Genomic DNA, 16,728 nt, shown 5'->3' on the forward strand with positions numbered 1-16,728 from the left:
TTTCTTTTCAAAACTCACACAGGGTCTCAAGTCATGTAGATAGGGTGATATAAATACTGATGGGCCATTCCGTGACTTTTTCTGTCTCTGTAATGGTTGTTTAAGAGTTGCCACTTAAGGTCTGCCTGTAGAACATCACATCAGTGAAACAGTTACTTTGCTGAAACATTCACTGTCTTACTGTTACTTTTATCCTTTGCCAGGCTTCCAATACTTAAGGGAAAAGAATGAGCATTTAACATAATTTCTGTCTTGTTTCCCTCCAGAAAGTAAAATAAACTCGTGTTCTGTGTTTGATGCTTTTCTGAAAGCTGTGTTGTTTTGTTGTTTGTTTTTTTTTTTTTTCCCCCTCTCATATAGATGGTGATGGAATTTCCTGACAATGTTCTGAACCTTGATGGACATCAGAGTAACAGTGCACAATTAAAACAGTTCATTCAGGTAAATACGGCCTTCTGGTTTTTAATAAGGGTAATATCAGATCCTGCTTTCCTTGGATTCCTGCTTTCACTTCTTTAGGAGGTTCTTGCTCCTGGAATGACTTAAAAGTCACGTCAGCACCTATGTGCAATTACTTGTAGGTACCAAAGTACACTGGGTGCATTTGTGTTCTGTATTTCACAGCATTCACACACTGTTACCTTGTCAGGAGGCAGTTGCTGTATGTCTGCTTAGAATTGAAAACTTGTAAAAACAATGTGTTTTCTGCTTGCTGCCAGTTTATGGAAACAAAAGCTTCTAAATACACTTTATTTTTTTTATCTAAATACCTTTGAACTGCTTTTTCAAGTGGAAATGTGCATTGCTTAAGAGTTACTGTTAGTACAATACCAAGATAGAATTAATGGGCCAGTTTATAGATTATGTATAGTTGACTAGTGACACGTTTTTGTGGTACCCCTGAAGCTTTAATAACAGAAACTTCTCTGCTAACACTTTGGCAAACCACCACAGAGCTGGAACACCTGTAGCAACTAAAAAATTGTGCCACCTGATGTCTAAAGGAACAGGCAGTGTGCTGATCTGCAGCTTGGGGTTCTTCACTCATGGTTTGGCAGCAGCAGTTCAGATGTATGCTGCACATAAGGCATAGCTGTGCTGTGAAAGTGGCTCATTCTGGCTGCTGTGTGACTAGTACTATTAATTACAGGAAAGAGGATTATTGCAGAGTGATATTGTTTGTGAGATTATTTAATGTGCCTGCCTGTAAGGGCACAAACTTTAAGTGTTATCTGATAATAGCTTTACTTTTCATAATATATATTACATCAAATGAGCTGAGAATATTTTCTGTTTTCAGTTGAGGTGTTTACAGGTTCCATGGTCAATCAGTTTCACTCTGTTGTATGGTCTCCTCTTTCTTTCCCCAGAAGTTGGGAGGAGTCATTTCTAGAGCAGTAGTGTCTAAGTGGTGTGGCAGGGAACTGACACAGAAAATTCTGTCCTGACAAAACTTTCCCTGTGTGGGTACAGCAACACTTACAAAACTGTACTTTGTATAACCAGGGAAAAATGATGCTCACAATGCTACACTGACAGGACCCTGCTGTTACAGATGATGTTGGAAAGTGCCAGTAGTGCTGATGTTTTAAGTGCAGATTGGTGTGGTGGAAGGGACTCTCTTCTGCATAGCCATGCTAGTGGCAGTTCAGTGTTGATGGAGTCCAAGCCAGTAATTTAGCAGTTAGAAGAACAGAAGGGTATGTGCTTTTTGGGTGTATGTGTGCCTGGATGTGTTTGACCAGGGAACCAGGAGAAGCTCCTAAATTGTTTGTTGATGTAAGAGGGATTGGAAGGTGTTCTCTTTAATGTTCTATTATTAGCACACATTGAATGTTCACTTCTGAAGTAAAGTGTTACACCCTGAACAGTAAGATGTGCTTTTTTTGATTTCAGATATTAGAATTTTAATGGGAAATGGCATTTAGCCTTCCAGGAAAAACACTGCTAAATTGTCTTGAACAAGTTTGTAAATGAGATTTCCATATATGCCAATGAGAAAGGCAATTCCTGGACACTATGTGCCAAAGATAAAATGAGTATGAGAAGAAGATGAAAACTTGTGGAGCTGTATGTGGAACCCTTTAGTAAAACATCTGTGCTGAGGTGGAGAGAAAAGGGTTTCCTGGTGAGGACAGGGAGGAGTGCATTTGTTCAGAAGCAGCATTTACTGATTGGAGTGGGAACGAGGGGAAAAACATCAGCTTCCTTCCAGAGGAGAGACTGTAAGACATGAAGCAGAATTGCTCCTGTGGTGTTAGCAAGTGTGGGGTTGTTCACAGTAAGTATCTTAGGTGAGACAGTGACCTGAACCTCTGAGCTCTGTGTGCAGTTTCCACGAGTGTATTTTGATACGGAAACGCTGCTGAAGAAGCCTCGAACAGTTTCCGAGGTGTTTCTCACTTATTTTAAAGAATGATTTCCTTTTTTGTTGCTCTTCAGAGGCACAGCATGCTGAAGCAGCAGGACCTGAGCATTGCCATGATGGTGACGTCGCGGGAGGTGCTGAGTGCCCTGTCCCAGCTGGTGCCCTGCGTGGGCTGTCGCCGCAGCGTGGAGCGCCTCTTCTCCCAGCTCGTCGAGTCGGGCAACCCGGCCCTGGAGCCCCTCACCGTGGGGCCCAAGGGGGTGCTCTCTGTCACTCGCAGCTGTATGACTGATGCCAAGAAACTGTACACGCTGTTCTACGTGCATGGGTGAGTGTCTGAAGCTTGGCTTTTCCAGCCACGGCAAACTGGCAAAGAAAACAAACCTGAAGAGCGAGCCCTGCGTATCGGGTCAGGGCCATCTCTGCAGGCAGAAGAGCCAGTGCTAAAATGTTTAGTTATTAATCTTTATAAATATCTAAAGGGCAGGAGTCAAGAGGATGAGGCCAGTCTCTTTTCAGTGGTGCCCAGTGACAGGACAAGGGGCGATGGGCACAAACTGGAACCCTGAAGGTTCCATCTGAACAGGAGGAAAAACTTGCCTGTGAGGCTGACAGCCCTGGAACAGGCTGCCCAGAGTGTTGTGGAGTCTCCGTCTGTGGAGGGCTTAAAAACCCACCTGAGCAACCTGCTGGAGCAGGGGCTTTGGATGAGGTGAGGTCCCTTCCAACCCCGATCATGCTGGGATTCTGTAATAGGAAGTAGAGACTATGGGGTTTTCATGATTTCTTGAAGTGTTTCTTTGCCCCACTACTTTGCATGCATAATGTTAAAAAAAATAATTAAAACCTCTACACCAAAATCCCATTCTACTTTTGGATAGAAAAGTAACACTTGAGAAAGTGAAACCTTCAGGGTTTGGCTAACACAATAAATAGCCTCAGTCTCGGTGCCATTTGTTTCTCAGCCATCAGTGGACCAAACAGTGGCTGCTCAGCACGGTGTGTCTTTGCCTTCCAGCTGGCTTCAGCTCCCTCCTTGCTCCAGTCATCAGCCAACAAGAAGCAGGAAGGGCTGGTGCAGAGCTGGGGACATTGAGATGTGCAGGGTGGGGTAGTGTGACTTGTTAAAGAGGTGGTAATGGTTCCCTGCAGTTCTGCAATAGGTGTCCTTGCTCGAGGCTTGTTTCTTACAAAGTTACACAAGAGCTTTTCAGATGCTGGTTATCTTTATCCTGCTTGCTAGGGTTTGTCTAGAAAATCTGTGCTGTGCTTTCCTTGTGTATTGCAGGATTGTATGGCACAGCGTGTAAAAATGGGGGAAAGGAAGAAAGTTTTAGCTGTAATGTTCATTAGCATACTTGTGTCTGATACATGATCTGAAAGAATCCCTTTAAAATTTCTCTGGATAACCACGTTTTCAGAACACTTAAGTTACATTTTTTCCTGTAGGTCCAAACTGAATGATATGATTGATGCAATTCCCAAAAGTAAGAAGAACAAGAGATGTCAGCTGCACTCCCTGGACACACACAAACCAAAGCCTTTGGGGTAAGTTTGTGTTTAACAGACACAATTCAATCTCAAATATTTGAAAGAACCACACTATCAATACTAATTTATTTTTTAAGCATTGAGATCAATTCTTACACTCTTACCTGGTTGCCAGAGTAGCAATCTCCGAGGTGTTTGGATTACAGTAGACCCAAGTAGGTGGAGGGGGAAGGAACAGAGACACCCAGGAGTTTTTGGGTGGCACAGGGATGAGGCTTTCTCCATAGGTTTTCATAGGAAGGTAGTTAGCCCTTTTTTGGGCAGTAAGATGTTTAATACTTCCCCCCATGCTCTTGTTCATGCCTTGTCTAGACAACTCTAGTGCTGTGAGGTCTTCTGTCCTCCCAAGATAAGATCCTTACTCCTCCTCCATGTGAGACCTGTCCCTCTACTCATTGTCAGAGCTCCCTAAGGCAACTGGTGATGCTTTTACATAAAATCTGAGGCTAGTATAAGAAATCAGCCATTTCCCAAAGTTTGCCTGTTGGTTCTAGCTGTTCCATTTGTGCCTCTTGGCTTTTGGGCCTTTTACTTGGTGATGGGGTGGTTATTTTTTTTTTTTTTTTTGTGGCTTTTTTTTTAAATATCCATGTTTAATTTCAAAACCAGTTGCCAAAACGCAGCTTGGCCATTCCAAACCAGTGCTCTCTGATGTGCTTTTCATATCTCATGTGACATAACTTGGAATATAGTCTGCTCAGGGCATGGATGGCTTCTGCATTGTGATATAAACAATGCTCCAGAAAGACAAACTGGTTTTTGTGCTCTATGCCAAAATGATTCATCAGCAGTTTTCCTCACATTGAGGTGAAAGGGTATGTGCTAAACAAATATAAATCATTTTGCTTGGGATTATTAAAAATGCCTTGCATGACTGTTAATAAAGGGCTTTATTGTGGTTGGGCTGCAAGGTTAAAACCAAAACTCTAAAATGTATTTTCTCAAAATGTGACAGCATGTTTTGAATACAGCAGTGGAAAAGAGGCTTGTATGCCTCTGTGTCTTCAAGTTGAAACGTTTTTTTCCAGCTGGTTAACCAGGAGAACACTCCCTGTCAATCTGTTGGGGATTTGGGGAGTTTTCTTGCATGTGGCATGTATTTTTTTTATATATATATAATGACCTATAAATTAGAGTACCATGCTTAGGTGGAGTGTCCAGGACCTTTATTAGTCAGTTGTGTTGTGTTTCTGGTTAAGCATATGAACTGGGAAAGCTTCACTGTGATCTCCAGTTACAGGGCAGGTATTTTTCTGTGCAGAATTGAGTCTGTTTGGGTTTAGATAAATCCCCTGAGATGTGAGGCATGTGGAATTTGACACTTCATTTTCACTTGTGCTGCTTGAGGACAGTGGTAGCTAATCATTATGTCCCATTATATTTTGGTTACAGGCCTGTCATATAATTAGTATAAAGCTTACATTACACAGGCAAAATATCATAAGTTTTGCCTTTGTTTTTTTTTTTTTTACTAAAGCAAATTCAAAGCATTATGGAAGTGTTAAATTTTTTTTTTCTTTCTTTTTAGTAAGTTTCATCTTTTCTGTGTAAGAACACATGGAACCTGCACTTACCATTTTGGCAAGGCAGGACAATTCTGAAACTGAATGGAGATGCTGCTGCTGCTGCCTTGGTTTCCTCAGTTCATGCTGGAATAAATCACTTTAGTACTTTGAATGCTGGCAGGTTAATAGGGAGCAGGTAGAAAAGCAGTATTTGAATCACAGAATTGTAGAATTTTAGGTTGGGGAAGACTTTAAGATCATCAAGTCCAATCGTTAACCGCTACCCAACGTCCCTCAGCACCACATCTCCACAGCTTTTAAATCCCACCAGGGATGGGGACTCCACACTGCCCTGGGCAGCCTGGCACAGCCCTGGACAACCCTTTCAGTGAAGTTTTCCCTTGTGTCAAACCTCAACCTCCCCTGGCACAACTTGAGGCCATTTCCTCTTGTCCTGTCCTTTGTTCCTTGGGTGAAGAGGCCAACCCCCACCTGGCTTGAGCCTTCTTTCAGAGAGTTGTTGGGATACAGAAGGTCTCTCCTGAGCCTCCTTTTCTCCAGACTGAGCAATCTCAGGTCCCTCAGCTGTTCCTCACCCAGACTCATGCTCCAGACCCTTCCCCAGCCTCATTGCCCTTCTCTGGACACTCTGTGGCCCCTCAAGGTCCTTCTTGCAGTGAGGGGCCCAAAACTGACCCCAGGATTCAAGATGCAAGTAAAGCTTTTTGCTTTAGCTGATAACATGACCTGTGGGCAGTCAGTGCCACAAAGCTTGCCCTCTGCTGAGGGGATAACCCTCTGCTATGCTGCAGAAGTGATCGGGGTGTATCTACTGCTACTTACATGACTCCCCAAATAAATCTCCTGCCCTGAGTGGAAGCAAACAGTGCAACAGCCCAGGCATGGAGGCATCAAGTAGAATCCTCTTACAGGACAAATTTTATTAATCAACTTGGAGCTTCTGCTTGACTTCATTATAGGAAACCTCTTCAGATGAGTTGCATCTGTTGAGCATTTTATGCAGACAAAAAGAGCTTTGAGTAGTAATTGTGTGTTTAATTATGCAGGTTACATAACCAGCTAATACCACTGGAGGGTTACTGGGTGTCCTCAGTTTCGCTGGGCCTGGTTTAGGGCTGCTCAGTTCCATCCAGGGCTAAGGAGCATTTTAACCTCTCATAAACACAAACCATATGATCTGGCAAAGGAGCTAATAGCATATGTAAATGCTTTTGAGGAGCTGATTATTAAGTAGGAGTGTTTCTTCCCCTGTTCTTCTGTTCTGTTGTATCCACACATGAGCTTCAACAGAAATGACTGTTCTGATAAAATGTCAGGTGTAGACAAGCCTGTAAGTAAACACAGCTTGCTATTTAAAGTTTGTTCTTTGCTCTCCAAGTGTACTTTTCACATCTCCAAATGTGTGTTGTAAAGTGTTGGGGTGTTCCTAAGCAAATTTCCTAAATGTAATGGAGAGTGTTTTATGGTGGCAGATGTGTGGAAGTCTGTTGGGATTATTTTTGTTTTGCTTTTTTCTTTGATTTTTTTTTTTGTAAGTTGTCATGAAATTTGATCTGCCTGAAGTATTAAAACTTGTGTGTATTTATACTTCAGGTAGTATTCTGAAAATTACTACTGCATTTCAGCTGTAACATAAAGTCACTATGAGGCTGGGTTATAAACACAGACAGCAGAATTTGTATCTCAGGACTAACTTCACTGGAAGTTAAGGCTTAGCCTGTAGGATTCAGAGTAAGCTGAGGAACATGGTAACATTTTCATTTCATTTGTTCAGGAAGAATAACTAGGTCATAGTATATGTGGTATAGGTTTAAAACAAAATGTTTTTAATACTATGTGGCAGTGAAGGGAGCAGTAGCACATTCAGTACAGAGAAATGAAGTGCAGATAAGGAAAATAGTGAAGACAGGAGGAAGGAAGAGAGCAAGTGTAGCATCACTTCCCACTGTGGACCTTTCCAGGGAGCAGTCAGGTAAACTAATGATGCTTGATTCTGCTGCTTTTCTCAAACTCTGAACAGAATAATGTACAGCCTTTTTGTTTCTTATGGTTCTTTTTTTTTTTTCCAGGGGTTGTTGGATGGATGTGTGGGAGCTCATGTCCCAGGAATGCAGGGATGAAGTAGTTTTAATTGACTCTAGTTGTCTTTTAGAAACATTAGAAACCTATCTACGGAAACACAGGTATGTTAAAAGAGCAAAGACACACCTTCCTTTTGAGGAATACCTGCTGCTTTCTTTGGGAGAGAGTCACCATGCATGCAGAGGTCACCCAAAGTTTAAAAGTGTAGAGGATTCTTCAGATACCCTTCTAAAATGGAGCTCTAAGCTTCGTGGTGATGGAGAACAGTCAATGAGACTAAGATGGTGAAATATTCTTTGTGTTTTACCTGTTGTTCCAGGTTATGGCTGTGGGAATACAGAGACCTCAGATGAAGTCATAACTACTTACCTTAAGTTTTTTGGTTAGGATTAAATTATGGTGTACAATTTGAGGTATCAAAGCTGTGTATGTTCTTTCATTCTCTCACAAGCAGCCTGCTCTGGTGGGGACTCTGCCTTCTTTTAGGCTTTCCATGAGTATCTGCAACTTTCAAAATAATGTGAACTAAATTAATAGAAGCAGATTTTAGGCTTGGTGTTGCTTGTAAATCACTGTTTTAAAACAGTTGTTTATGGCTTAGTAGTGCTATTAGGTCTCTCTTGCAGGGCAAAAATAGGCCACCAAATGACTGTTGCATGTCTGTGCCAGCTACCACAGTGATTAGAAGTTTTGATTTCCACTAGTCTCAAGGTTTCTGATATAAACTGGGGGCACAGATGGGTGCGGGGGTGGTGGTGGTGTGGAAATAACACTTTGGAAACAAAATAACTTTAATCTCCTGTGACATTAAACATGGTGTTGGCAGCTTTCCTGATGCTAACCTGCAATAATATTACTGTTTTCTTTCCTTTCACCGCAGAAACTAGCCAGTTATAGTTCTATCAAACATCAAAATATGTTTCATTTAGTGTTGTCAAGTGACTGGACAAACTAGGAAAGGGAAAAACACCATCAAGAGGTGGCATGAAGAGCCAGCTTTTCAAGCTGAAAGCTGAAATGTGAGCAGCTTGTCTGACTTGCATTTTTAGAGTAATACAGCAAGAGGTTTTGTACCTTCTTGGAGGTGATAAAATAGAATGAGCTTAATTTGGTTGTATTTTAATTATAACAGACTTTGTAACTATACTCATTAATTATCTGAGCTATCACCAGTGTAAATGGAATACATTGTGTTACATAAAACCTTGTTTGGCTATCTGTGCAATAATCTAATAATTTGAAATATGTTTAAGGGTGTTTGTAGTGGAAACATTGCTCTTATACAGTGGGCAACAGAGGAAACTTTTCTCATTGCTTATCACTCACTTGAGTATACTTGAAATAATCTCTATAAAGTAACTTGGAGTGTGTTACTTGAGAGGAATTTTGTCCTGGCTTGTGCTAATGATTCAGTTTGTTCACTGTTAGTTTTCTGATCTCTGAACAAATACGGAATTTCACATCCATATAGGAATTTCTTCCTATTAACAATTAGCCTGATTTATGCCTTGGAGCATGAAAGCTGATATCCAGGCTTGTAATATATGATAGACAGTGTAACACGTACAGTAAACTCACGTGGCTTACAGCCAAAGTCTTACTGTTTTACCTTCTGAAGTAACACAACCTCACCCGCCCTGGTTGAAGTACAGCATGCACCATGGAGTAGCTCAGGACGTCACAGCGTGGAGCGGCCCCGGGGCGCCGCCGGAGTGAGGACTCTTCCATCCCTTCTCTCCCCACCCAGGTTTTGCACCGACTGCAAGAACAAGGTCCTTCGGGCCTACAACATCCTGACTGGGGAGCTGGACTGCAGCAAGGAGAAGGGGTACTGCGCGGCGCTGTACGAGGGGCTGCGCTGCTGCCCCCACGAGCGCCACATCCACGTCTGCTGCGAGACCGACTTCATCGCGCACCTCCTGGGCCGCGCCGAGCCCGAGTTCGCAGGAGGGTATGAGTATGTAGTTTGCTAGAGTGGGCTATCTAGCGCTTTGCTTCTTTATTTGGTTATTGACTGGATTGGGCACAAGTGATTTTTTTTTTTCTTTTGCCTCCTTGCTGTGTAATAAGCGTGGGGGATGCACACACACGTACGGAGCGGGCTTTCCAACAGCGCTGCAGCGCGGCGAAGGTTTTGCCTGTGCTTTTGACTTGAGAGCAGACTGAAAGAAGTGGCCCCGTGTCTTCTGGCTCACGTGTGCTCTCAGTGGGGCTGCCTGCTTCTCACTGAGCTGTTCAAAGGATGCAAAATAGAAAGAGAACCCTGGCTGACACTTTTACCAAGTGTGCAGTTTAGTTTTGTTGCCTTTTGTGCATTATGGTAATTTCTGAACTAAGATGCTGCTTCTAAACTAAGAGGCTGTTTCAGCATCTTAAAATCTTCCAGTGGAAAACATAATTCTGAGCCTGATATCCTTAAAACTCAATTATAACCATGTGATTATTCCTTTTATAATTTTCCTTAATGGATGATAGATACTGAAATATTATTTGGTATGGTAAGTAATATATAAACTTTGATGTGTGTTTATTCAGCTTCAGTTAACAGATGCATAAACGGAAGCTGAAATATTTGCTATATAAACTAAATACAGATTCTAGGAAACAAAAGAATGGCTGTGTTTCGTTGGCATTAAGCTCTGCTGACCCCTCCTATTAGGAGCAAGCAGAGGCTGATGGGGCAGCACCTGCAGAAGTCAGGGTTGGAAAGTGCAGGTTGAGGTGCTGGGATGGAGTGGTGCCTTTGACCCAGGCCTTTCTATTTTGCATCTGCATGCAGCACAGCAGAATTCAATTTGAAAAGCTGTTCATGCAAACGTATCTTCCCTTGTGCTTAAAGAAAATGTCATTGAACTGCTTTGATAGACTTCCAGCTACTCTAACCATACTGTCCTTTGGTTCACCTCTTCCTTTAGACGAAGAGAAAGGCATGCTAAGACAATAGACATAGCCCAAGAAGAAGTTCTGACCTGCCTGGGCATTCATCTCTATGAAAGATTACACCGAATCTGGCAGAAGCTGCGTGCTGAGGAGCAAACGTGGCAGATGCTTTTTTACTTGGGTGTTGATGCTTTACGCAAAAGTTTTGAGGTAAAAATCAAATTTTATCAAACTTGTATTTGAATTGCTGTAGTAACTGTGTAGCTTTCATAAAGCTCCCTGCAAAGGCTGGGCTGGAAGGAGCTGCAAAGGTGTTGCATTCAGCCCCTTGCTCACAGGGGGCAGCAGTTGTGCAGGACCAATGCATAGCACAGCTGAGCTCCAGTCCGGCGTGAGGTCTGCTGGAACACAAGACTGAGGCTTGCTTTTACTTCCAAGCCACATGTTACAGCACACAGGATCTTCTGTGGTTTTCATTCACACTGAAAGTATTTCTACCTGATGGCATTTAAAGTAGTTCTGGCTACAACAGGGTTTTTTTAGCTTATTAGTGAAATTGGAGAATGAGCTTTCAAACTACAAACACAACTGTTAACTCTTGTGTTTGGTGTGTTCCAAGGGCACTCTGTAATCCTTTGGGATCTTGAGCTTCAAACACAAGTCCCTTAATGTGTGCCAGTAGTACACTTGCTCTTCAGTATGACAGAGATCTTTTTTGTTAACTTTATCTTCCATTCATAATGACTGTTTTCCCTAAAAACTTCTAAAACATCAGAGGAGGAGAAACCAAATCAGTCTCGGAAAGATCACAGTGGAACCCTAATCTAGTTAGTTTGTGGAGTTTTTCCCAAGTGATTTTTTAAAGGGCTTAAAATGGTATGGGAATGGTGCTGGACTGGGTGCACGGTAGCAGTTTTGCCTTACTGTTGTGGTTTTTTTTAATCTAATAAAGTGCAGTGTTGAAAACTGATTAACATTGTAAACCTTGGGTAGTTATACTGGCATGCAAGCTTGCCTATGAATTTGAAATTTTTTTTATAAATGTGAAAGCTTGACTTGTGTTAACACCTATAAACAGATGTAACTTCTCCTGAACAGATGGCTGTGGAGAAAGTGCAGGGCATTAGCCGATTGGAGCAGCTCTGTGAAGAGTTTTCAGAAGAAGAACGAGTACGAGAGCTTAAACAAGAGAAAAAGCGCCAAAAACGAAAGAACAGGCGGAAAAACAAGTGTGTGTGTGAGATCCCTGCTCCTGTGCAGGCCACAGAAGAGAAGGAAATCAACCAAGCAAAGGTAAGCATGGAGAGCTGTGGCTTTTTGCTGGTCTTAGATAACTAGATTTCTGCTTCATGCATTAGCTCTCTGTTCAGTGTTAGAATTCCTGAGAGGCTTTTGTTGTATTTCAGTTTTGGGAACTAGCTTTGGGTTGCTAGTGGCAGCACTAGAAGTAGTGCTTCAGATTAGTACAGTGTTTTTGTAAAGTAGTTGCCTGGAACCCTGTAGCTTTTGGGGGTTTGGTGGGATTTATTAAAAAAAAAATATCCCAAATCTAGGGGTAAAGTTGTGCTTAAATATTTTTCAACCATCATTTCTTAAAGATCACTAAAACTACAGGATTTCAAGTACTAATTGCAGTCAACTACCACTGAATTTCTGGAGAGGGGAAGCTTTAATTGACAAAATGCAATTATTATTCTGGATCTGTTGACTGAACTCTGGAGTAACTGTAGGCCCTGTTATTGTGGGGAAAGTTGTTGTTTGGGGTTTTTTTTAATTGCATTTCTGAAGAATTACAAGCACTGCTGTGGCTGTTACCAGTCAGCATCAGCTCCTTTTTCTTGTGGAGACAGCACTTGCAAGTCTATTTTTGGTTTTGTTTTCAGGAAAAATCCAACTTCACGGAAAGTAGTTGCAAAGCCTGTGGTAGCAGTGAAGAAGCCAACAGCTGTGTAGAAGTAATAGTTACGAATGAAGGCACTTCCTGCACCTGTCCTAGCAGTGGTACCCTATTAGGTTCACCTAAAATAAAAAAAGGTATGTTAAGCTATACTCCAGGATTGGGAAGAGAGGCTGGAAAGCTGCCTGGCAGAAAAGGATCTGGGGGTGCTGGTGGACACCTGGCTGAACATGAGCCAGTGTGTGCCCAGGTGGCCAAGAAGGCCACCAGCATCCTGGCCTGGATCAAAAATGGTGTGTCCAGCAGGGAGAGAGCAGTGATCAAGGCCCTGGGCATGGTACTGGTGAGGCCATAGCTTGAGTACTGGGGTCAATTTTGGGTACCACAGGCTAAGAAAGACACTGAGGGGCTGGAGCGGTTCCAAAGAAGGGCAACAAAGCTGGTGAAGAATTTGGAATATGGCTTATGAGGAGCTGCTGAGGGAACTGGGGGTGTTTAGTCAGGAGAAGAGGAGGCTGAGGGGAGACCTCAGCAATTCCCTGAAAGGAGGCTGGAGTGAGGTGGATGTTGGTCTTTTCTCCCAAGTAACGAGCGATAGGACGAGAGGAAATGGGCTCAAGTTGTGCCAGGGAAGTTTTAGATTGGATATTGGGAAGAATTTCTTTCCTGCAAGAGTAATGAGGCCTTGGACCAGGCTGCCCAGGGAGGTGGTGAAGTCACCATTCCTGGGAGGGTTCAAAAAACATGCAGCCATGGCACTTGAGGATGTGGTTTAGTGGTCGTGGTGTTGGGTTGATGGTTGGACTGATGATCGTAGAGGTCTTTTCCAACCTTAATGATTCTAGGAAATGTTGTTAATTTTTAGTTTTGAAAACATTTACCATTTATGGGGTAAACAGCATTCAGCTCTTTTAAAAATAAACATTTTTGTTAAAGAATTCTTTCTCGTTTGAGGCATAACTAAAGAAAATCCAACAGCTGCTGCAGCTTACTGTAACCCTTCCCTTTGTGTCAGGTCTCTCTCCACACTGTAACGGCAGCGATTGTGGCTACTCCTCCAGCATGGAGGGCAGCGAAACAGGATCTCGGGAGGGGTCTGACGTGGCCTGCACTGAAGGAATCTGCAACCACGACGAGAACGGTGGGTGGGGTGAGGAGGTGACACTGGTGTAGCCTCCACGGAACTGAAGTGGGTGGGAAGAACATTCCCTGTCTTTTGCAGGAGATGATTCCTGTGTCCATCGCTGTGACGACAAGGAGGAGGATGGAGACAGCTGTGTGGAATGCTGGGCGAATTCAGAAGAGAACAACACAAAAGGCAAAAACAAAAAGAAGAAAAAGAAAAGTAAAACTTTGAAGTGTGAGAATGAACATGTAAGGAACGTAGCTACTCCAGAATGCTGCTTTAAATGCATACGTTTTAAAGGTGCTACAGAAGTGTTTCAAGTTTCAGTTGTGATTAATGCTGTAAATGGGGTAACAAGGGTCTCCTCTTGCCTCTCCATCCACATTTTGACATTGAGGTCCTTCCTAGAGTAGGTTGTGGTGGGAGGAGTCTGTTCTCTCCAGCGTTCCTACGCACATGCTCTTTGGCTCACTCTCAGTGAATGAACCTGCCAGGCACACACTGATAAAACACATCCCTGAACTTCTCCCTGTCCTCTTTCCTCCTGCTTCCATCTCAGGCTTTAACACGGCCCATTGTTCATCACAGGCTGTTTTCCATTTCAGATTCAGAAACTTGGAAGCTGTTTGGCAGATCCAGGTAACAGAGAGACCTCAGGAAATATGCACACAGAGTTTCATCGCGACAAGACCAAAGACACACATGCCGAAAGCTGCTGTGGCTCAGAAAAAAGCGGGCAGCAGTTGCCTTGGTTTGAGCACATGAAAAAAGTGTCACAGTTTGCAGAACCCATGGAAATGTCACTTGTTCCCGATACTGGAAAAGGTGCCAAGAGCTTAGTGGAACTCCTCGTAAGTAACCGCTTGCTTTGGGTTTTCCATTAGGCTGTATTGCTTTAACTCCTCGGGGCTGGGGCTGGGGTTTGGAGCTCAGATCCCACTGACAAGCTGTGACAGGAGCGAGTGTAACTGAACCAGAGATTCCCAGCTCTGCTTTTGCATGTGCTCTGTACAGTGTGGAACTGGGACCCTTTGCAGAGGAGAGAGAATGCAAGTGACAGAACTAGTATTCTGTTCATTAGCACAGATTGCATTATTTCATAGATGGAAGTGTGCATTAGTGCTGCCTTCCTGCCTCAAATGTTACTTCCCACTATGGGCTCCTCAGACAACTTTCTTCTCTCTCCTTCTCTTCTCGCTCCTTCTCTTCCCCTTCTCCTTCCCCTTGCTTTACATCCGTTTGCCCTCCCCCCCTAATAAAGGCCATCCCTTTTCTGTGGAAGTGTGCTGAGACTGAAGCATTTTCTGGCAGATGTGGCTGTGTAGGCTGCCTCACAGGGCAGGGCTGTGGCCAGGTAGCAGCTGAGGCTGGAGGTGTGTGGCTGGCTGCCCGTCCCCCGGTGTGGGCACCGCCCCCAGCGCTGCACCCGCCCGGCTCCGCTCGGGTTCCTCAGCGTAGCAGCTGAGGCTGGAGGTGTGTGGCTGGCTGCCCGTCCCCCGGTGTGGGCACCGCCCCCAGCGCTGCACCCGCCCGGCTCCGCTCGGGTTCCTCAGCACAGCTGAGGCTGGAGGCTGCACCCGCCCGGCTCTGCTTGGGTTCCTCAGCGCCTGTTTCCCTTTGCAGGATGAGTCCGAATGCACTTCTGACGAGGAAATCTTTATCTCCCAAGATGAAATACAGTCCTTCATGGCAAACAACAAGTCTTTTTACAGCAATAGAGAACAGTACCGACAGCATCTGAAGGAGAAATTTAATAAATACTGCCGCTTAAATGATCACAAGGGGCCCGTTTGTAACGGTTGGTTGACAACGGCTGGAGCGAACTAAACACAATAAAGTAGCTCTGTCTCTCACTGAAACTCTCAAGATGACTACTGCGCCTTCTCTTTCAAAAACTTAATTTAGTGACTTATGGCAAAATTTTATCTTAAATTAATGTGATTTTTTTTTTTTCCTTGTTTTTGGGGGAGGCTGGTGGAGGTGATTTCATTAATTTTGTTCTTTCTTCAGGCTTGTATCTTTAGTTGAGTAGCTGTGCAAGCCTCTCTTATAATTTAAGCCATCTCTTTTCATGAAACGTTTCTCTTACTGTGAGACTTACGAAAAGCAAACTAGTGGCAAAGTAATGTTGTACCTATAATTCTGTACAGAATGACAATGAGCTGAATATAAGATTTTACAAAGTAGACATCCATTTGCAAAGATGTTTTGGATGTAATATGTTAAAGCGCAATGTGCAAAATTTAAATAAAGAATATTTATTAATACGCATAGTACAAGTTGGCACAGGCGTGTCTGCTTTCAACACCCCTGCCCTGGGGCTGCTCAGGGGGGTGGCTGTCACCTCAGCCCCTGGAGCTCAGTGTCAGGTGAGTGAACTCCCTGCAGGGTCTGGGGTGATCCTCTGGCACAGTGTGGGGCTGGCAGAGCTGTCGAGCAGCCTTGTGCTGTGTGAGTCCTGACACTGCTGCTGACCCACGGCTGGCACGTTTGCTTGGGTGGTGGTACAGAATTTGTTGTGAGCCTGCAGCCGCTGCTGCTTCTGGGGCTTAATTTAGTTTTCCATCAAGACAGTGACTGATGCTAGGGAGTGAGGAGACTGTGCATGTTTTCCTGCTCCCCCCACAACACAGAGTCAGAGCTGCTGCCTGAGCCCTTCAGACCATAATTGAAAAGATTTTCAACACACCTTGAGGTCCTAACAGCACCACGTGCCCCATACTGAGCACAGAACATGAGACCTGCTGCAAAAATATCCTGTCAGGCATATCTTGTTCTTACAGACGTGGTATCTAGTGGCAGGGCTGGTTTGTAAGAGGGTGATCTGACAAGCAGTGAGGGTAGGGGTGTGGGAGGTGAAGAGCAGGGGTTTCAAACCCGGTACTGGGTGGAGAGGACGGGAGGAGGTGGGGGTGCAGTTGTGCACAGCGAGTGTCCAAGTTCAGCTGCCCTGAGCTGACCTCTGGGGCACTCAGATGGAGCTGCTACATGGTGGTGTGTACCTAGAGTTGGAGGCTGCTTGTGCTGGTGCAACTCAAAGAACAGAGGAATTAAAAATGCTGTGTGCAAATTGAAGTCATGATACAAATGTTCTTACCACAAAAGCCCCAAATAACTCTTATTTAGAGGAGGTCGTGCTCTGTTGATGCACACTCTCACTGCATCATTTTATAGCTGATCTACAAAATTGGATGTAAAAATGATGTTCTTGCATGAGCTTCAGCTTCAGATGTTTGTCCAGGTTAACTGGTAATACTGGTAATCCCTCTGGATGTTAAGTTGTATTTATTGATTTCAC

At 43.8% G+C, this 16,728-nt stretch overlaps 1 protein-coding gene across 1 annotated transcript; it reads left to right on the forward strand.

Moving 5' to 3' along the window:
* Window positions 1-360: 360 nt before the first annotated feature.
* On the forward strand, window positions 361-15,701 carry GGNBP2 (gametogenetin binding protein 2; the record flags this gene model as incomplete). The annotated part of the gene is made up of 12 exons (XM_008941216.1): window positions 361-441; window positions 2,443-2,696; window positions 3,818-3,916; window positions 7,515-7,628; window positions 9,275-9,478; window positions 10,443-10,617; window positions 11,506-11,700; window positions 12,291-12,441; window positions 13,320-13,445; window positions 13,527-13,678; window positions 14,036-14,281; window positions 15,054-15,701. Coding segments are annotated over 12 exons (2,001 nt in total), but the record flags the coding sequence as incomplete, so codon positions are not given.
* Between the last annotated feature and the right edge of the window lie 1,027 nt (window positions 15,702-16,728).

The sequence above is a fragment of the Merops nubicus genome, unplaced genomic scaffold, assembly GCF_000691845.1.
Source record: "Merops nubicus isolate BGI_N331 unplaced genomic scaffold, ASM69184v1 scaffold5005, whole genome shotgun sequence".
Classification (NCBI taxonomy): Eukaryota; Metazoa; Chordata; class Aves; order Coraciiformes; family Meropidae; genus Merops; species Merops nubicus.